This window comes from Cataglyphis hispanica, chromosome 3 (genome assembly GCF_021464435.1).
Source record: "Cataglyphis hispanica isolate Lineage 1 chromosome 3, ULB_Chis1_1.0, whole genome shotgun sequence".
NCBI classification, from domain to species: Eukaryota; Metazoa; Arthropoda; class Insecta; order Hymenoptera; family Formicidae; genus Cataglyphis; species Cataglyphis hispanica.
Genome location: NC_065956.1, coordinates 9,637,235 through 9,661,021, shown reverse-complemented (window position 1 = coordinate 9,661,021; position 23,787 = coordinate 9,637,235). Strand labels below are relative to the sequence as shown.

The window sequence follows — 23,787 nt, the reverse complement described above, 5'->3', positions numbered from 1 at the left end:
TCTTGGGCGTTTTGCATTCTGCTTTCTCTAAGTGCCAACATTATTCTTCACTGCATGTGTGATTATATAATTTATAATATAGTTTAATTATTACATTTATATAAAAGTTATACGAAAGTATTACATTAATAAAAAAAATATAGTTTAAAGTTTTATGATAATAAAACATTTTTTTTTATTTTGTAAATATAAATTAGCGCGATTTGATAATTTTAAGAAAAAATATCTTCATTATAACACGCACGCGTGCACATACATACACTTAAGTGTGGGCGAGTAAAAGAAGTATCTTAATTTTATTCAATTGCACAATGCAGCCCATAGCACATTTTTTCTTAACATTAAGAGGGTAATGATTTAAAATTTTTTTTATAATTTATTAATCTAATCTTGTGTACATAAGAAATCTTTCTGTAATTTGATTAAGGTCTTCTCCCGTATTTTATATGTGTAGTATAACTCGCTAAAAAACAATCTCATCTCTCTTAAAAAAATTTTTTAAATATATCATAAAGCAAAATAAATGTTGGCAACAAAAAGGTAAAGTATCCATTTTGTCTCTATATATAGTGGACAAAGGTTTTTACTTAAAAGGGTAATATGGTCTTTGATAACAAAAATATATTTCAACCAAAATTAGAACTGTCTGATATTTTAATAAGCTCTAATAAACATAATAAACAATTATTAATTAATCAGAAATAATTTTTTACGTGAGCAACTAACAAATAAAAGATATCAAACATGTTCGGTCAAATTTTATTAATGTTTTAAGACATATTATTATTGATCAAATACTTCTCAGAGCATGTATTAATTAATTTTTATATACATATATATGTATGTGTGTATATATATGTGTGTGTGTGTGTGTGTGTGTGTGTGTGTGTGTGTGTGTGTGTGTGTGTGGTATATTTTGATTATTTAATTTTTAAATTATTAAATTTTGTATTACTTTCTACATACATGATTAACATTTTTCTTAATACTTATAGATATAGTTTAAATTATTTACATAGAGTTTGCATTTAAATTTGGATGGTAAGACATAATTTTTGTAATAAGATAATTAAACTACGTTTTTGTATTCAAATTACAACTATGTGTAAATGCCTATTGTGTTTTATACCTAGAGAATTTTTAGACGCAATGATATTCTTTTTTTGCATTTTTTAAATTTGTTTATTACATACAAAATTTTAATTTTTTTATTAAATATAATATAATAAACAAAATGTTCAAGATTTTTTCGCTGCTTAACGATTTTTATCATTATTCTCAGGGAGAGAGAGAATAATCTATTTCCAATGTATTATGTTTAACGGATTAAAAATTCTTTTTTTACTAGATGACTTAAACAACAATCTTCTAGCTTTTAAAATTTAATAAACATATGTTTGAAGAAATCTATTGTAAACATTTTTGTTATATTGAAAATAATGATTTTACATCGGCAACTATTGGTCAAACTTGTCATTTTCCATGTGTTAAAAATTTTTTTATATGTTATATTGATATGATTTTTTTTATTTCTTTACAAATTATTGTGTTTGCAAGACATTAAAGATATTTAAAAAAAATCGAAGTCAATATATACTTATATCTAAGATGTTACTGATGTGCTGAGATAGTAAAAAAAGCTATTTATTAATGTTATATTTCAATTAAAACCCGATTATGATAAATATATCATAAATATTAAATACTATTTCTTTTTTATGCGACTTTATAAAAGAGAACTTTTTCGTTATATTTATATATTTTGTATTTAATGTTTAGCTAACTATGTGTCTACCATTGAAGCAAGTAAGATCAAATATATTTCTGTTAGGAAATTTGTTATAGTTTTTTGTATTGTGTAATGTCGTTCTGTTAAGAGAAAGTATTAGTCTTTATTTATATATTATTTGAGTAGGTAGCAATATTAATAGCAAAATATTCACAATTTCAGTTTCTATCATTAAATTTATAATTAGATAATAAAATGTTGAATGTAGTAACTGAAGGACAAATGAAAAGAAGTAGAAATAATATAGAAAAGCAGGAGTAAGAAACATTAATTACTTAATACATGACAAGAATAACGTTCTCACATAAACATTTGATGGGATCTGTGCATGTGCATAGATTTGATATGAAAATATGTAAATATGAGATTGACAACCACAATCATTAAATTAATATGATGTGTGTTATTAACGATGTTGATATTATATAATTTATTGTTAGTATTAATTTGCTTTGAAGACTGATACTACTTTTTAAAAGATGGATGGATATATGTATGTATACATATATACATATTATATATTATATTAGTATGATAAATTTATAATGTTATTCGTAAATTTTTTTATCGTATTTTAACGTATATTAGAGATTATTAATATACATAGTAATGCATGAGAAAAATAAATATGCAATATAAGTCATACATCGAACATTTGCAGTGTTCTAGTAATTTTGTATTTATATACGACGTATTATAAGACAGAAAATTGTCAGGTATGTTGACGAATCTCAAATTTGAAATGTCATTGTATGAGCATCATCTATTAAATATTTGAAAAACCATGTTTGAGAAAATCATTAAGGAAAAGTTAAAGATGAAATCTTATTATTAAATGTACTTAGACGAACGTTCTATTTGTAATTACACATGATTTGATTCGTGATAGTTGATATTAATTATATTATGTTAACAGATAGTAACCGATTTAAATAACATTATTTGTCACATTTATATGAACGAATATTTAATTGGTAGTGTAGTGCTTTCTGTGTTAGAAATCAGAAATTTGTCACTGTAGATAAGACAATATTTTTAGAAAAAAAAAACTTATTCTTAATGTGCATTTATTAGCACAGAAATAAAACAAGTTTATTTAATAATAATAATAACATGTTTCAGCTACGTATATACATCACATCAGTAAATGTCAGCATTGCTCAATTATTGATGAGATATCTAGCAGGTGATTAAAGATATATCCATACACTACAAATGTGTTATGAGTAAAATAGAATTTTGTAATGTTTTCGTGATTAGGAACAACATTTGATTGGAAGTTTTAATATTGAAAGTGTTCTCTAGAAGCTCTTTGATACAGATTTGATATATATTTTTATTAAATTTCAAGTTTAAATTTTAAGCCAAACTAAATTATTATGCATTATATTATTATACATTTTTTACGGGCCAGAATTTTGTGAATATTGTTAAAGATTATAATTTAATCCCTTGCCTTTGTTGTAAAAGTAAATTTGTGAAAACTTGCAATATATCTTGCAATATAAATGACATATAATAATATTCGTATAACACGATTTTTTACATGCTTGTCCTACCTTTATCAGCGCTTAGTACTGTCATCTTACTGATGTAATGCATACATGCATTGTTTAAGATCATCTCTAACTTTTCATTTATGCTTTAAAACCAGTTAAACGGGAATTATATTATCAGACAAATGGTACAACTGTTCTCACAGAGCTATTTTATAAAGCCAGTATCCAATTATCTTCCAGCAATATTTATATACTTGCATGCTTAGTAAATGTAAATGTTAGTACATATATTATCAATGTAGATATGTTGAATCTCGTTTTGTTTATTTTATACGCGAATATGTAGATAAGATTTATAATTTGACCATTGCACACTGATATGAAATGTGTACACTAATTCATCAGCTATATTATATATAAGCTGATGTCGTATACATATTCTTCATCGTAAATTAATTTTTCAGAGATTTGTAGTATCATCAAGAATCAATATTTGTGCTCTCACTTGCTATTCTTTTATCGAGAAAACTGTAGATATTTTCCACAGCAAGAATTATAAGTCATTCATAAAGGTGCCGACTAGCGATTTTAATTGTATCTCTTTTCGCTTACGTAATTATATTATTTAAATTATATTTAAATCGATTACGATAACAATGGTACGTGCTATATTTTTTGAGTTTGATATCTTTTTCTATGATATCTCTCTTTCTCGATAACGATTCAATAGTGCAAACAATACTGAAATTTTGAAATACTCTATATATACTTAGAAAATTTATTTAACATACGAATAATTAAAAAGCGAAATAAGTTTGACAAATAATCTTCATTTGTACAAGATACATTACGATATTTCGTTGACTAGCGATATTCTAAATACAAAGGCCTACGTTTCTAAGAGCATCTTAGGCATTTTTTAAACTCTTATAAACAGATTTATTCGTGTAAAAGAAAAAATCATAAATATATAATTATTGGCCTGTCTGCACTCTTCAATATAAGATTTTCACGAGCTTGGGAAGTGACAAGTGACCATGTGTTTGCGATAGCTTTCAATTTGAATTTGACATTGCGCTTGTTTTTAGGCATGTTTCACGCGTTTACAGATCACGGCAGATCATATAACAGCACGATAATAAAGGATTAGTCTACACCACTATTAGTGGACACTTACGGAACACGAACGCGAAAATTACATAATGACATTTTTTAAATACAAATTTTTAAAAATTAGATCTAATATTTTATATCCATATATATAATAATTATTGGATCTAATTTTAAAGAAAAAGTTGTATTTAAAAAAATGTATATATGTATGTGTGTGTACGTATATACACACATATATATATATATATAATAAATGATATGTACATGATATATGACATATATATGTATGTATGTAAAATCCTTCTTTACCTGCGAACTTGATTATGCAAAGCCCAACATCTTAAATTCAGAGTCAACGAGAATCCGCGATGGAATCCGAGCCAGTAATTACAAGGATAGCAGATTCAATTCAACAAGTGTCTCTTCCGAATGAGAATCAGACTGGAAACAATAACGATAAATCGAGCGGGGAGGAATCTACAAACGAACACAATAAAGCGGGAAACGAGGACGAGTGTCAAAAAAGTCAAGGTTGGAAGGGATTTAGACTCAAGAGACAACTGAGCAAGGTTGATCTGAAGATCAAAAATACTTTTACACCATCTTTGGTGTCTTCTCAGAATGGGGTACTTGTATGCTTTTTAATACGTGCTTTAATTATCGTTCTTTAAGTGATTAACAAAAGTCACAATAATTTTAAGTTCTTTTTATGTTTCCATTGCGGTTAATATTTTCGCGAAATATTTAAACTGTATTTTAAAAGTACGTATATAAATTAATTTATGTAAGCCATTGCATTCGTAAATCTTTCATTTATATTTACACATATATACGTGTATATATATATATATATATATATATATATATATATATATATATATATATGTTCTTATAAATGCAATATAAATTCAACATAAAAGCAATGACTTTTTCTCCTCTTTAATTCGTAATTTTATGAAGAAAATCAAACATCAAAATTCTCTTACATTGTATGAAAAATTATATGATTATAAAAAGAATATTTTTTGTGTGTGGAGAAAAAGTTTATTTTGTGCGCTTATACCGGAAATTGCTTTTTGTAATGGATAACAGAATTACACTTTTGCTTATCTTCTCGAATCTAATATCGTTTTACGTTTACAATGTTCGTCTTTATGTTTCCGAAAGAGCTCGTCATCGGGGCTCATGCAAGTACCCCAATGCCAGCAGACAAGTGGCGATTCTGGCAATCAAAAGTCTTCCACATTTTACTGCAATATCAACGAAACGGCCAGCACGAGTCGTTCGCTGTCACCGGTCGAAAGTGTCGACTCTGAATCCTCTTTGTCACCGGAGAATCAGTCTCCGGGACACGAGAGTCCTCAGATCGACGACAGGAAGGGAGAAATCCAAGAGGCTAGAAGCCCTACGAATGAAAACGAAAACGAGAAAATGATAATAAACATGGATGGCATCGGTGCTAAAAACGATGCTATCGGTGTAAAAACCGAAGTAGTGAGACCGATGAATCTATCTTTGCCCGAAAATGAGCTCAAACCGTCACGATTGAAACGTATCGCCAAGATCAAGCAGGCAAAGAGAAAGCCGCTTACTCTCAGTGCCGAATTTGAAATTTCCCAAGAATGAGACGACCGTTTGTGACCTAAGATGCGAAGAGAACGCTACCTCCGAATCGTTCACCTGCAATCTTATAAGAAGATTCAGTAAGTGTTTATATCTAACGTAGAAAAGCGTTTTGTGTCGTCCGTGTGTCCTTAGAGATATATTACTTCGTTAGATTTTCACGTTAAATGTGAATGTGTGCGTGTAATTAATCTAACGATCGAAATCTTCCTCGATCAGAAAACGTGCGATTAACAATGAAATTGCATTTGTATCTGTGATTGAGAACTGTGGTGGGTGTAGACTAACCATAGAGAGAGCTCGGCTGGTCCTGGACGTGCTTCTGCCTCTTTTTTTTTTTAATACAAAGCCTAGGATGCTCTTAGATGCGTTCATAATTATTTCCAGAGGAAACGTTAACACAACTCATATTAATTGCATCGTTGCCAAGATTGGGTAATCTATAAATCTGTAATAAATTATAAACTGAAGTAAATCATTCAATTATGGACATTTGATTATGCATATTTTAAACTTAATAAACTTTATATTCATTTAATTTTAAAGCAGAGTAAAGATATTAAACTGTTTTAAATTTTCTCTCGTTTTTCTTCTCTCTACATTTCAATTTTGTATTATCAATTTATATTATTGTGGAGAAAAATAAAATATTTTAAATATTACAATAATCCTTATATAATTTCACAAGAAAAGTATGACAAGTTTCATTTTCTTACCCAATATTGGCTTTCATGATAACATGTCATCATCAAAGGTTTATGTGAAACAATTAATATTAATATTTAAGTTAATCAGTCAATATTTAAATTACAATAATAGCTTTTAATACACATGTACATGTACTCTTGCAAGAAAATCGTTGCGATAACTCTTAATAGCTTTAAACATTACTAACAATATATGTTTTACATGAACAGATAAGTATTAAATACTAACAGTCAAATTTTTGAATACATAACAGATCACATAAATCTGATAAATATTCACGTACACATAAAATTGAATAAAATTGCTCGCAAATTTCTAGTTATTCATTAAAAGTACTCTTTACTTATTGCATGTCGAATAAAAATGCATATTGATGAAATAGCGTGCAATTATAATGCAATCTAAATATTGTTGATAGACATTCGTATATAACATTAAAAAGGAAATGAACGGTAGCAATTTATCTTGTGTTTATTATGTTTCTAAAGAGCATGTTTTGCATATATTTTAATACGCGTGCAATGTAAAAAGAACTTATATATAAAGAGAGTTATTATATATTTTTAATTATATTTATTTAAATTCTAACATACATAATTTCTTTCTAGTTTTCAATAATTAAATACGTTAGAAATAAATAACTTGGCTCTTGTTTTTACAAGAACATGAGAGCAGAAACTTGGTAGATGTCATCTACGATTTTAACTAAAACGCAAAATAATTGATTGACATATATTTTTCTTTCTTGTAAGACAAATATATATAGTTATGTGGAATAAGAGAGACACTGTGCTGTGAAATTTGGTCACGCAAGAGAGAGATGTAGAGTCTAATATAATGGTCAGTCAATAAATTCATGGATAATTATTATTAGTCTTGTCTGAAGTGTGTCGACGTTTCTTCGGTTATGAAGAAAAGGCCTTATAATTAATAGAAGAGTGCGGATAATATTCCCTGTTAGAGAAAATAATATACAACGCAATGTACGCTGAAAATGATGATTCTTTAAAATGCATTACTGATTTTGATCAGAAAGTGCCTCTCTATGCGTAAGTCATAAATTTTCAAATTTAAATGATACAATCAATGCTATGAGTTGATATAATATTTCAAGTTCTTACTGTGTGTGTGAACAGTACAACCAGCACAAACATATAAGATTATCGAGACAGGCTACAAGGTATAAATTACGCTATAAAATGTGCATATAAAAATTTATCGGATGTAAATATCTCGGCGCGGATATATTCGATTTATATCCGCAAATGTAATGTTTCTGATACTATTTTCAGAAAAATACATTTTAAAGAATATCAACGCTTCACTAATCTTTACTGCATCGATAGCCTTTCCATAAAGCATTATCTTGCCGAACCGTCCTTAGTATGCAATTTATTCGCGTTGATGAATTCGATAGGTCAATAGATCGGAATTCACATACTTAAGATTTTTCTAGTTATTCCCACCCCTAGGTTACTAATATACCTGGAATGCGTAGTAGATATTTGAAAAATGCATCACCTCCCGTTTGGTCTTGGTATCCATTTGTGTCAACTTCGTTTCCAAGTTTTATGGCTACGTTTATTCCTTATAAACATTGTTCTTATGCTCGTAAAATGTGGGAAACACCCCCTCCCACTGCGGGAATATCAACAGGAAATAACACGTACGACTCCGTTCGTACTGGCGCCAAGTCCTCTATCTACACTTTACACTGTACAATACGAATTTGAAGAGATTCTACTTTAACACTTTTTCAGGTTCAAATCAATTTTGCGGTCTTCCCCGACAGCAAGCTCGATTCAGGTAAAAACAAGGTTTTTCATATTTTGACAGTTGTCTTATCACCGAGAGAAAAGTACACAACTTGACACCAAGATCTCAGTCAAGATGTATGATATTACACATTATAAATTAATAGGCAGTGTTTTTATCATCTTATGTAGCTTGCTCACAATAATCCAAAAATCGGATTCTATTCGTAGACTATTGACATATTTCTCGAATACGATTGACATCGACTTCCACTTGCCTTCAAGTCTACATGTAGAAAAATTATGATTTTTCTTCTATTACTTTCCAACATACGAGTATATTATCCACAGACACCTTTCTCTCGGTACAATATTGCTTTCAAAGCTTTTGGAAATTTTTTCGATGGTTTGCACGCAAATAGCAATAGTAATAATAATAACAACACTGATGATCGTGGCATCATCAATGACAACAAAACAAAGTCATTTTCTTTTATTGATTAAATTAAGGCGTGAATTATATGTAATGTGCGTTATATAGACGCTGCTGACAGGACATTTTTATGAGTCCAACTCTTTCAAATTTCTATCTCGACATTGACTGACTACTATAGAGGACTCTGCATAATATTCTGATATTCCACATAGCGAAAAACAAGATGTGCATACACAAGCAGGCGTTTATCATTTTTTTCTCTCAATGAGATCTTCCACAATGTCATCCTCAGTGCAGACAACAACAATAACAACAAATATTATTTCACATCCAAATTTGCTCGACAAATCCTCTATTGAATAGTCGAGGCAAAGTCCAGTCGAATAAATCGAAGCGTTTTCAATCGTGTCTTTATCGAGGGATGGCAAAGAAATATCGTAATCTTCTGATTTTCCGTCTAATGAACATAGACGTTTTACACAAGCATCTATTCTGACGCAAACTTTCATCATGTTATTTCGAAGTGATTGATTCTGACGAATCATTGTTTTCTAAGTAGGATCTTCTCGAGCTGAAGATTTGTCACATTGTTATCGAAAAACTAACATGAGAAAAATACCTCCGAATGCCTGTGTTGTCATGAATTCTAACGATAAGGTTCTAATGAAAAAACAAATAAGGTTTCTTTACTGAAACGCTTTCGCATATATATGTTATTCAATAGAGTAATTATTGTTTGTGAATATTATGAGATAATCCTCCAAAAAAGTAATTATTGATCATTTATTTTTCCGCTAGCCTTATTCAACTTCATTATTATATTTAATAGATTTTTCGATTTTAGGGTGAGAAATCATATATATATATGTAACTCTATATAAAAGGAATTTATAAATATGTATAAATAATTAAAACTTTTCTGTAATATATTTTGCTATATGTATACAGTATATCAATGTGAATTAATGATACTTTTTGTGAGACTTAACATTTTTAAATATACATTGTTATAAATTATAATTCATACACACATATCGCTCTCTGCTTTTCATTTAATATTTTGTTCCATGTTTATTTTAATTATTTATATGATGAATGTTTTAATTTTATATTTCCGTTCTTAATTAATCAATATCGCAATAAAAAAGAAGTTTTATAAAAAAAAAAAAAAAAGTAGATAAATGATAAAATAGAACGCGTAGATAACATCATCTTATATAATAATCTGCTAACTGCGAAAATTAAAATAAAATTTATTTTAATGAAAATTCATTTCTCATACCTTTCTGTTTTCTCGTTTTGATGAAAGCTTGATAAAAGTCCGCGCTCATTTCCATATAAAAATTCCAATGCGAAACACATAAATTTGCTTTATAAACGAAAGCAACGACCAAGTCGTATATTTCCTCCACATTTGACTTGTCACTGATTTGTAGATGAACGGGATGTGCGTATTGCCGATGACAGGAAGAAGTACAGTGGGTGTTGGTGGTGAGAGAGGTGACAATGGTGATAATAGTGATGGTTGTAGCACCGGCGGCGGCGGTGGCAGTAACGGCGCCTACAATAGTGACGGTGGTGGAGGTTCTAATGCGGGTGCTTGCGTAACTCGCTACTCGGGTACTACTCGTAATGCCGCGGTTGGCGCGATTAGCAGTACCGACGAGGAAATTAATATGCAAGCGTCTCGTAAGGGTGTCACGTTAGATCCACGTCACCCGCGCGCCCAGGGTATAAGGAAGCTCCAGAAGTGTCTGAGCACCACTACCAGTCACTTTGAGGTGGATTCCGCCTCGGGCGCTACCGCCGCTTTTCCGACAGTCTCGCTATTCTACGCTCAGCGTAGCACAGAGATGAGAAGTTCCTCAGCCGTCCCTCAAGCGTCTTTGAACTACCAGAATATCCTCACCAACACCAGACAGTATAGCAGCTTTGGTAGTATTGTGTCGACAGCTAATTGTAATTTTAATTATTTATGTATGGACTACGTAGACCACCGATATATTATTCTCTTTCTCTCTGTGACACCGAATGGAAAAGCTACTCTTCTCTGATCGCTTGACTTTTAGTTTGATTTTCTTGTGAATAGAATGATTCTTCTCGGATCGAATCTTTTAAGCGTGGAAAATGCTGCATCTTTCGCGCGACGTTGCTCTACCTCAAATTAAATTTTATATATATATATATCTCAGAAAATTGATTAATATCGTTATAATTGATTAATTATATATAGAAAAATATACATATATTTCTATATCAGTAATTAATTGTTTGATATTATATTATATACGTATCGATTTTTCCAAGGCAATACTTATTAATTCCTCCCGTTCTTACTCTATGAAATTAATATTTTCTTGGATTGATTTTAAAATTGATCTTGAAGCAATCTTTTCTTTTTTTTTTTTTTTTATAAAATCGTAAGCAACGTTGTTTCTGAATTCTCGCAGCACGTACGTTTTTCTATTGTCTAGAATCAATAGATACTGTCTGGTTTTTACTGATCTGATTGTGAAAGTGAGTTTCGACTAGTGACTTCTCTCTCACACTACGATGCATCTCTTTCTTTCTGACTTGTATATGCTCTTTAGTGGATCTTTTCTAAATAAACACAAAAATGGCACATTCATCTGGACTGCGTGATCTCTAGTTGTCACACTGCACCCTCGAAAAGAGATACTCTTTTCTACTCTTTTCATTTTCGCCTATGTGGCAAGCATTTTGATTTCTGCTTCTTTTAATGTGATCTATAACGTTGCATCTCAAATAGCTATTTCTCAGCTCGATGCACAATCTAAGACGCACCTTGTGTGAATATACCGATAATAAGACGGACTTTACAAGCTAAATGTGCAAAAAATATAGAGGGGACCAAATGTGACGCGTCTTATAGACTTGAACAAAAAAAATACAAATCTTTATATTTTTAAAGCTCATCGTTTTCTCTCCACATTTGTAAGATGATTTGTCCGTTGCATATTTACGTAATCTTTTATCATGTTGTTATATAAAAATTGTAGCAATTCTTTTTAAAAGCGATTTGTTTGCATCACAATAGCACCACGTGTTAACTTTTACATATTTACTAAAAATGTCACATGTGTAATACTTGAAACGTAAGTTTTTTTTTTTTTTTCATAAATAGACTCGATTTATTCATATCGCTATATCCCAAATATTTTATTTGAAACGCATACATTATAAAAAATACATCTAAACAAAAATACATAAGATAGAATAAATTTACAAAACAATATTCAGATGATGTAACTACATTTGTTATATGTAAAACAACTATTATTAATTATTAATTATATTTATTAAATTTCAATTTTATATTACATAGCATTAAATAATATATTGTGCTAAAAAAATTATGTTTTTGGAAACGATATATTGTTTAACGTACATTTAATTGTATATTTCGATTGTTACTTTTGTAAAACTGCTTATAGTTGAAAATATAAAGCATCTTACAAATTTTATCTTTATATTATATCAAGCTTACATAAAATTGGTTTGGTCTAATTTGTGTTTGAATTACGGAGAAACTGATTAATTTTTATGTCGTGATATTTTCATCACCACATAACCCGGAGATCACCCGAATATTTTACGCGTGCATGCAAGAGTAATTCTTCGTCGTGCCGCTCGTCTATTTAGCTTACTTATATGAGATTAACTGACATGAGACACTGCGAACGCGAATATATTCTACGCAAACTGAACACAATAGTACACATGCGTGTGTACACGTACGTACGTGTGAACCTGTGTGCGTCTTTGTATGTATGTGTTTGTGTAAATTTACAACTGACTTGATATATTCATAAATCCTGATAAGTTTGAAGTCTGCGAAGGATAATTAATATATGAACTGTGCAGTCGAGAGACACTAATAGACGTGATAGTTGTTGTTGTTGCTGTCGCTGTTATTATTATTATTATTATTATTGTCATCGTCATCATCGTCGTCATCGTCATACTGAGCATTTTTCATCATCACGATCATTATTATTACTGTCCTCTTGAAGCTGCGCTCTGTCTCTAATATATAAATGTTCTAATTCCGCTAGTTACACTTTGCGATATATGATACACTACGTAAAGATGATGTAAACGTGTCGAAAATAATTTCAATAGTTATTGTGCATGCTTCTTAGTGGCTCAAAAAAAATGAAACATTTTTATTCTCATAAATAATCGATAATTTTCTTTTGGGATCGCTGGTCGGGTAGACAAATTCGACGGTTCCTTCCAGCGATCAAGGAGCTCGAGTATGTCGTCCCTCGAAAATATCACCACAGAAACCATAAGCTGCCTTACATTTGCGGATTCTTATACGAAAAAAAACGGTACGTAAACCAGTTTAATGATTTTTATATAGTAAGAGTTTAATTTTTAAGATTTGTAAACCATTTTTATTTTACGCATGTCTATGTTAATATACAATATGCTATGTATATTGTATATTTCTTTATATTAATGCCATTAATTATATTAATTATATTAATGCCTTGAATAATTATTATCTATTCTCGATGACACATCATCTAAAGGATTAATCATATTATAAGTTTTTCTTTTTTGCGATACTAATAAATTGAAAACTTGTAATAATTTAATTGTTTTTTTTTTTTAAAGATATAAACGGCATGCCAACTTTATGGATTGGCACGTCTCTGGGATCTGTACAGACTGTTGTATTCAATACACCTGCCCATGGCGAACGTCATGCTCATCCAGTGGTTGTGTCTACTTGTAGTAAGCAAATCTTATTTATTATTACTTTCTCAGCGTTTAATAAAATATATAATCTTAAAAAGCATAGTACGAGTTTTTTTATTTAAAATCGCTCAACAACATGTAACATGAATTTTAATATGGATTTAATTGTGCGCAGATGGATCTACTTTCAAACTCAAGGGTTGTATCCTGTCCATGTCATTCTTAGATTGCAATGGCGCTCTGATTCCATATTCATACGAATCTTGGAAAGATGAAAACACGGATGGCAAAGAACGCAACAGTAAGTTTCATTTCCTTTAATAATTTATATATATATATATATATATATATATATATATATATATTCGTGAGAGAACAAAAATTAATATCAAAGTGTTCGAATATAGTTCGTATTTTCTATGACTTTCATGTTTATTTTAAAAGAGTCCTATGCAATATATAATTGTTGTATATAATAATATATTAATATGACATTACATATAGGATATTATATAAGATTGGACATTATATAATATATATCATATTAATAAAATGAATTTCTATTAAAGAGAGTCAAGCTAAATGCACAAACAGTCGAATGTCACCGTTGCTGAACACGCAAGTCAGCGGGGATAATTTTGAAGACAGACAATTTGTTGTGCTTGCATCGGAAAAGCAAGCGAGAGTTGTAGCGTTACCCTCCCAAAACTGTGTATATAGACAACAGCTGGCGGATACTCATATCGTAATTAAAGCAGAGGTTACATCATTGAAAGGTATCTATATTTTTATATAATTTATATTTTTTACATAACGCGAATAGAAATATAACTGTTATTTAAATTTATTATTATGTTTGCTACATGTAATTATTTCAAGATATGTAATTCATTCGCGGAGATCTTTATTTTTTAAACATTTCTGTCTAGATAATGTCTGTCTGGTATGTTATGTTTCCAATGGTCACATCACGACGTACAGTCTGCCTAGCCTTAGACCGCTGATAGACGTTGATTTTCTACCTCTTATAGACTTGAGGTAAGAACAGTAACCCTTCTCTCTTTCTGACATTTTTATTTTAGCTCTATCAAGGCAATATAGTGACAATATTTGCACATAATGCGTTGCACTACGCTGTTATAATATTGCAAAAGTTTCTCCATTTTTTTATTGTTATAATATACTATATTAAATAGTATATATATATATATATATATATATATATATATATATATATATTAAAAGTATTAAAAATATTTCATACACAATCCAAAATTATGAATATATATTAAATTATACGTATATAACGTTTGTCGCATATTTATGTATGATTTAATTATTAATTAACGGTGCCATACTAGCAATATTAACATTCGTAATAATTTTCTGTATTTTTTCAAATGCACCAATATTTGGATAATACCAATACAATTAATTATTTTTTTTTCAAGGAGTTTATTAATTAAATTTGCATATAATTTATTTTTATTATTTTTTTACGTTAAAAATACCATATTATTGCAAAAGAATACGTTAAAAAAAAAAAGAAAAAAAACTGTAAAAAATGATTAAAAAATCTTCTTTTTTTAGTATCTTCTCCAATTGCCAGTACATTTTTCAAATTAAATAAAATTCAGTCCACAGTTCTAATATTTTACAAAGAAATTATACATTGATAGGTTGAAAAATGGATATTTGGTATTAAATTGCGATATTTTTAAATATAATATACGTAATAATTTCTTATTAGAAAACACAAAGTAGGAGATAGCTTTTAAAAGGTAAAAGAGACAAAAGAATTTAGAGATTTTTTTATTAAAGGCGATGGTCTTATATATATAAATTATGTATTATTTACAAGCAAAAGGCTATTTGTATAAGCAATTTTTAAAGCATCTGTAGCAAGATTTCTCTGCTCTATTTATATAGCTGGTCATTTATTTTTTAGATATTTTAATATTTCGACGCATGAAATTGGTATATAATAAAAATCTTGCTTATTCTTTTATCATCGCTTAAATTTTATATTTATTCGCAGTAGAATAAACAACGCAAATTTGAAACTCATCGAGTAGATTTAGGTAAAGTACTGAAACCAAATATATCGTGCGATTGATGTACGTAAAGATACAATTATTAAATAACTTATTCTTAAATAAACTTATTCTTAAATAAATTCTAAATATATTCTCTCTCTTCAAAAATATTTTACAATTTCTTACAATCATTTTCTATGAAATTCTATATTAATTATGTGTGTACAATTTTTTCTAGAAGTGTGCAGTCATTAAATATCAAGTAATCATTTACAATTATTGTCATTGTATTTTAATGTAATTTATAAAATAATTTTAAAATGATGTTTAATTATATGTATAGATAAGTTTAATTATATAAGACCGAATATTATATTATATCAGAAATAAATAATTAAGCACACTTTTGGAAAAAATCTTTTTCCAATATATTAAGAATAAATTACACGAATGTTTAGGAAAGAGCTATATAAATTTGTAAAAATTTTCGTACTTACGTACTTTTTTACCAATGTGTGTGTGTTATAATTATGACTTATATTATATTTATGACTTATGTTATTCTAGACAATTACATATTGTCTAGAATAAATACAAAGAGCAGCAATAATTTTCTCATACTTATATAATAAATATTGTTTTTATACATATACGATTATCTATTACGAAATGAATTGACAGCAATTAACAATACCGTTAGCATGTGACTTTTCTCTGCAATAAATGCACTCGTTAACCCTTAATACAATTTGAGCATGCTTCATTTGTAGTTTTTTCTACGAGCACTTCTACTGCACTTCTTTATCTTGAAGAATATATGCTACATTTGCAGAGAATGATGCAGTTGTGAAACGAATGAAAATGCAAATTTGCTAAATAGTATTTATGCTACATTAACATGAAAATATTTTTTGTTTCAATTCAATTATATTTTTTTTTGTACAATGTTTCACAACCGCGATATAAAATTGGCTTTTTTTATGGCAATTTCTTCATCTATGCAAGTACTAATCTTTTCACTTGAAAATATCTTTACTTCATCATATATATTTACGATTTCTATTTAGCAAAATCTGGCATTACACTACGGACTTTCAGGCAACATTTATCATTTTCTCGTCTTTTTCATTTACAAATTTTTCTATACATATACAAAAAAACAAAATATATCCTGTGAATCATTTTTGAAAATAATTGGGTTAGCTGTGTTTTAAGGGTTAATGCTAATTATAATAACGTAATAAAAAAATAACGTAATAAATTGTATATTAATCCGTGTATGGTCGAGCGCTCACTTTCCTCCTGTCTCTGTAATCTCTAACAGTTTTCAGACTACAAAACATGGCATTGTAGACCCCATGTTGAGCATATGGGGTCATCAACTCTTTGTTAATGGCGATACCGATCAGTAAGTCATCTATAAAGTACAGCTCACCATATGTAAAACCTTTACACAACACACAATGTGCCTTGCGTGCAACATATCATCTTTTTTCGATTTCATAATTTTGCCATCAGCTTCATACTAGTTTCACATAGGAAAATGTTTCTCACGCGATTCAAACTTCTATAACTACAAACTGGTTTTTATTACCTACCAGAGCTTTATGCTATATGTATATAAAACCGCACACTCGACACTCTTTTACAGTTGTACCCTGATGTTGCCATTTTTCGTATAATCTATATTAGTTATGAAATAACGCATTGCAGTAAAGCTGGATTATGCATTTTTTTACAGGATCGCAAAGACGCTTTGCTTCAGCAATCGAGGCCATGGTTTATATCTTTCTTCACCTATGGAAATTCAGAAGTTTTCCATTTCGAGTGAATTCTGGTATTGTTTTACACTTTTGTTTTACTTTTATTTTAATAGAAATAACAATTACTTTTAGTCTCATATGTGATACTAATATTGATATACTGAATATTTGAATAAACTGAATTATATTGAATGACAAATAGAATGACATTGAATATTTGATTTAATAATTAAATTTAATAATTGATTTAATAATTGATTTAATAATTAAATTTAATATAATTTAATTTATCAATTAATAAAACGTATTTTTAATTTTTTTTTTAGCGCTGAATTGACGGAAATGATGGGTGATTTGTTTATTGGTCATGATATGCCAGAACCGCCTAAAGAAGGTTTCTTTAAAGGTTTATTCGGTGGAGGTTCGAGAAGCCTTGACCGAGAAGAGTTGTGTAAGTCGATATTTCTTAAATTTTTTTTTAAAGGCATATTTATTTGAACGAGTATTTATTAATATTATAAAAAAGTAAAAAAATTTTTATCAAGTTGCTCTGCAAAAAAAATTTTTAAATGTACTCATTTTTCAAGACTTTAAACGGATATGCCTCCTAGCCTAAATAAAAAATCCTATTAGTAATTATTAATATAAAATTTTCTATTATAAAATATCCTAATTAATTAATCTCTATACCGATATCGATTGCAGTCGGGGAATCTAGCGGTCGTGCATCGCGCACAGTGGCGAAACACATTCCAGGACCAAACGATGCTATGCGAGAGCGAGTAACTAGCGCAACGGGAGAAGTAAACCTGGCACATCAAATGGTTGTGGAGCGCGGCGAGAAGCTATCACAGCTCGAGGAACGATCCGCGCGCATGATGTCAGAGGCTGAGAACTTTTCGCAAAGCGCTCACGGATTGATGCTCAAGTATAAAGATAAGAAATGGTATCAACTATGAGGACGTAATTTGGCTCGAGCCCGGTGAAATACACGTTTCTTTAATTATTATTTAGCGTTCACGTTTCTCATCTATGAGTTTTGTCGTATTAAGAAACTAAAAGTTAAACGCGATATTACGCGATTATTACGATCCTCGCACACGCACACACGAGAACATCTTCACGAATGAGAAAGGGATAAGAAGGATATATTATATGTACATCTCATTTGCGATCACCTGTGCGACGCACACGGAACACACGCACATTCTATAACGAGGAAAGATAAGTGCAAAAAAATATATTTCAAAGCGAATAATTATAGCGGTGATTTAACAAATGTGTAATTATAGATTTTTCCGTACGAATGAATAAAAGAGGGATGTCGGGGAAATGGAGGTCTTGTCGCGATGCATTTGCGCGGATATACATATGCGCACGCGTACGCGTATAATTATACTTATATAAAATATAAAGTACTTATGCAAAAAAGATGATTGAGAACATATACGAGTCAATATAAGCAATTATGTAATAATTCGCCTTTTAACCGGTGGCACTCGTTAATTCATTCGGACGTCCTGTGAACGTTGTTTAATGGCGCCTTGCCTTGTTTGCTTCTCAGCAAAGAATTGCCAATAAGTATTTATGAATGCCACATTGTTGCAAAGTTTAAGCACTTTTGAATATATAGAATCGAATGAATGCTAAGAATCGCATTAGACTTTCAAATTGTCTAAAAATAGTATATACATACATATATTATATATGAGTTCTTAGATTAATATATGTGTTATATATGAGAAAGAGGACATGGACACACACACATACACACACACACACACACACATAATAGGAATGAAATATACACATGGTTACTCATATACTATATTAACGATGCAACTAAAATTTGCAGTGTAGTAAAGCATATTATAGAAAAGAATTATTATTGACTAATAATTCTTATTCCGTGATGTAAATTTTATAATCGTGTACATTGTAAGTTGACTTGTATCTAAGTATTTATCGGTACGCGATCGTAGATCATTTCGTAAATATACGTTAAGAAATAACATAAATGTGACCAATGCGATTCTTATAAGTTCATCAAGTGTAAAAGAGAGATTTGTTAGGCTCGATATAGAAACGATTTTATGCATACTTTTAAGAAAGTTACCAACGCAGGCAAGACGGCACAGTGACAGTATTCCGAATGTATTGACAATAAATTTAGTTAATTTCTCGATGAGAAAAAAAGTATTGGATAAAAGTTGAATGCAATGAAATATATTTTATCCAGAATGGCGGGTTGTGCAGATTGCAATAGCTGCTGCACTCGCCACGCTGATAAGAATATATTAGTTGTTATCGATTGTAGTATCGCTAGACGTGCTATGTACATATAAAAAGAGATAGATATCGTAGAACAGATTTCGCGTTATAAAGCTGTTTATATAACAATGTATTATGAGTTACGCTATTTCAATGCCGATGATAAATTCAATTGAATTTACATTACATTAAAATGAAATCTACTACTGTAATTTTAACACTATATATATAGTTTAAATTAATTAAAGACAATATAACACATACATATATATATATATATATATATATATATATATATATATATATTTTATCGTATGCATATGTATTATATATATATATATATACACATATACATATGCGATAAGTTCATTTGAATTTATCGAGGTTCTGAATCGTCGTACTGCTTCCATAGCAATAATTGTATAGTCGATGTTAATGGTACTAATCACTCGTATACTTAATATGCCCGCAGAAGATTAATTAGAATGCATTTTCTGAATTGATTCGAGCTCATAATATAATTTCCCTTGGACAATATAATACACGTATAGAAATCTGTTGTCCCATTACACTCTTTATCACGGGATGTCTTCACTATCGATTACTAGTACAAAAGAGCGCGAGCTCGTTCGTTGAGATGTACGAGCTGTAGTTGAAATCCATATTGATGCTGAATTTGTAATGTTTGTGAGAGTGCGCAGATTATACATGATTCTGAATTACGACCCTGTTTTAGCTAAACTGCTAACTCTGACAGACGTTTCACTATCCTATGTCTAGAATTATTATTCCTCGGATATCTGACACTCAGTATGTAAGCAGTTCAATGGTAGATAAGATACAATTCAAAATAAAATATAAAGTATCCTAAGAAGCGGAGATTTGTTAATGCCCGAATTACGAATGTCGGTACACAAATTAGAGGAGAAACATGTTCTTTCAAATGAAAATAAATCGTCTACTGCTATAATAATAGAGTAGGTAGTTTAATGTTATATATATATATATATATATATATATATATATATATATATATATATATATATATAGTTACAGAAAAAAGAGATATTAGAGAAATTATATTAATTATTATTAAATTATTTAAATGTTACAGTAATATATTCGAAAGATTTGTTGCACAAAAAGATCATATATTTATTGATACAATTTCTCATTATTTATCAGAATTTAGTCATATTTCAAAACAATTTCTGATGATAGTATATCGTCTATTTAATATAGACCATAGTATGTAAAGAAAAGAAATCTCGAGAATGATATGAGTGAATCGAAAATGTTCGATTGTAATTAATCGATTTGCTTACTGCTTATATCTTTTTTTATATGCTATATGGTCTTGAAACCCTAAAAATACTATCTATATAAAGTAAAGTTTTTAACTCTTTCTAGCCCATGTTTATTCCTATTATATCAAGTTTCCTATTGGGGTAAAAGAAAATTTGTGTTTTATTGTTTCTTATTATATCTAATTAAATAATATATCGTATAAGTAATAGTGTACAACAAAATTATAGACTTATAGAATGTACAGCTATATCTAAATTATCAGGTAAATATATAGCTCACCTACACACATACTTATTATATATATAGATATATAAACACACAAACGATATTAATTATTTCAAACCAAATCTATGATGCTAAAGATTATTGTTGGGCTGGACAGAGATAATCGGAATGTGCATATATTTTAAAGTCTCTTTAGATGTTCACAAATAGAAATGTAACAGATGTCTCTTTTACTACATATTTAATTAGTTTTTCTACACTAATGTATAATTTTTTTAGTACTAATTAGATGAAAATGGCAAGGCACGTATAAAAACGAAAGAGATTTTTTTCATACAGCTATTCTTCAAAGCCGATATTTTTTGTCAACAAATGGAACATGTTCCTTTTAAAGAATTATAATATTACCTATATTCTTTAAAAAGGCTTCGATATAATTACATATGATTTTCGATTCGATTGTAAGTATTATGGTGCGCTATTAAATTCAATGTTATAAACGAAAGAAGTATATATTTTTAAGTGCGACGAAACCTAATACTCTTGATTTATACTACTAACGATCTAGTTGAATTTTTATTTGTCAACAAATACGATATTAGATATCATCTTATAATTGTAAGAGTACTGCCTCGGCTACAGACTGTATCTTGGCTCCAATTTAATAAATGAGTTTTACTCGAAGTCGAAAAACAAAGAATCTTTTTTCTGCACTGTTTTAAATTAAGTAGAATACAGTTTCGCATAATCGTTTTTTTTTATTTTAAAGATATATAATTCAGACTTATTCTCTTCAAATAAAGATTATGTCTTTTGCCTCATATTTCTACTATCATGTACATATACATTATTTTTGTTGTAATGAATAACTTTTTAATTATATATATATGTAGTGTCAATTTTTTTTTCATTTAGCAAGTCTAATTACTTAACTTTGTAAATTAAGTTAAATCTTCAGAAACTAAATTTCAACATGAACAATTTTTCGATCAATATTTCGTGTATCTTTTCTTAACAAAATTTTATCCCTATCTTAATCATCGAGATAATTAGGAAATGAATAGATTACGGCAGATAAGGAGGCTTTTTCAATTTTTGTAAATTTTCATTAAAAAAAAATAGCGCGTAGGTTGAAGCTCTCGAAAAAACTCCTCTCCCTTTTTACTCGCTCTTTAACCGGAAGGAACGGTGACTGCTATCGACACCCCGGCTCGTAATTAAATTAATTTCTGCATCTCTTCCTTCGTCGGTATATAGGCATTGGCGTGGAATAATGCAATGGCGCAACCCGTTGCGACGTGGCGCGACGCGAAGGTGCTCGAGCGCGCTTTCTTTCTCTTTCTCCCTCCCTCCCTCTCTCTCTCTCTCTCTCGCACACTTCTCATTTCCAATTTAAAAATAATGAGAATTTACTGCGAATAGGTGTGGCTGTCGCGCACAGATACCCATTGACTATACCAACGTCTCGGCCGCGCGCGAAGTGGAATGAATTGAAAAAAATTCAATTTAGCTTCGGGTATACCACGTATAGCCACCGACCAGCCGCGATGCGACGCGATCCGACATGACGCGACGTGCGCCTTCTTTTCTCGCCATAAAGGGAACAATAGAGATCGAAATTTATTTATTTTTCTCCATTTATCCATCGCATTAAAAAAAAGAAAAATTCCGACATTCGTACTTTCACACCGAAAAATGCTAGTGATAAATATTAGGACGTTCTAGTTTGTAGAGAGATTACGAAAAAATTTTACCGTTGAACAATCCCCCTTGCCCCGGTTCATTATATTAATCGACGTCTTGAAGATCGAGGGCCGTTCTCGCGCGATTCGAATAACAATACGTGTCGGCGGAGACGCGTCTATGTTGTCGGCAACGTAGTAGTAAATAGGAAACGAATAATGATCCGGGAAAGAGCGAAAAGGGCCCGGCAGTCTGTCTCGAGCGCGTGCAATAAAATGTAAATTCGCGGCAATTCGCGCTTCGTCCTCCGCCTCCGATATCGGAACCTGAACGCCTCTCTCTCCCTCTGTCTCTCTCTTTCTTTCTTTCTGCTCGTCTCTCAGAGATCTCCGTGTAACGGTAAGTAAGTGGCGAGTGCTGCGTTCGGAGCCCGCGGGCTCCGCCGTCATTTGCATGAGTAACGGTGGAGAGCGCCCGGAACAGCGTGGCGCGGAGACTAAGGGTGTAGCGAGACGAGTAATTTATAGTCAATAATTCTTGGCGAGGCAATTTTCGCATCGAGCGCGAACGTTTCCTTGGAACGACGACGGCGACGACGACGGTGGCGATGGGGTCGGGTAAGCGAAATGGCGGGAAATGAGGCGGAATGTTAAATAGCCCGTCGTCTTTCACAGGTAGCCCTACAACTGCACGCTGGCAATCATTCGCAAAAAAGAAAAAGAAAGGAAAAAGAAAAACAATTCTACGTTTCATAACGAATTTTCACGTCCGCGCATATGTGATCCTGACAATTCTCCTCTATTCGATTTAAAAGTTTTCATTTCAAATTCACTCTACTTTGAATGTTCACT

At 30.2% G+C, this 23,787-nt stretch overlaps 2 protein-coding genes across 5 annotated transcripts in view; one reads left to right on the top strand and one right to left on the bottom strand.

The window, feature by feature from the left end:
- LOC126859349 (syntaxin-binding protein 5) overlaps positions 1–20,710 on the top strand; it is a 35,078-nt gene extending 14,368 nt beyond the window's left edge. The window contains 12 exon segments of the mRNA XM_050610513.1: positions 4,752–5,027; positions 5,569–5,984; positions 5,986–6,104; positions 13,161–13,277; positions 13,567–13,686; positions 13,826–13,951; positions 14,220–14,426; positions 14,580–14,688; positions 17,011–17,094; positions 17,428–17,523; positions 17,776–17,900; positions 18,155–20,710. Of these exon segments, the coding sequence (XP_050466470.1) occupies positions 4,752–5,027; positions 5,569–5,984; positions 5,986–6,104; positions 13,161–13,277; positions 13,567–13,686; positions 13,826–13,951; positions 14,220–14,426; positions 14,580–14,688; positions 17,011–17,094; positions 17,428–17,523; positions 17,776–17,900; positions 18,155–18,408 (2,049 nt within the window). The 3' untranslated portion in view covers positions 18,409–20,710.
- The window catches only part of LOC126859364 (phosphatidylglycerophosphatase and protein-tyrosine phosphatase 1), a 42,682-nt gene that overhangs the window by 18,257 nt on the left and 638 nt on the right, over positions 1–23,787 (bottom strand). The window contains exon 1 of one of the 4 annotated variants that reach the window (XM_050610600.1): positions 10,205–10,284. The exons of 2 other annotated variants lie outside the window; for them this stretch is intronic. The gene's annotated coding sequence lies outside the window, so the exon portion shown is untranslated. Of the gene's footprint in view, positions 1–4,710; positions 4,821–10,204; positions 10,285–23,787 lie in introns of those variants that run through there. One more of the 4 variants, XM_050610596.1, reaches the window with a different exon arrangement.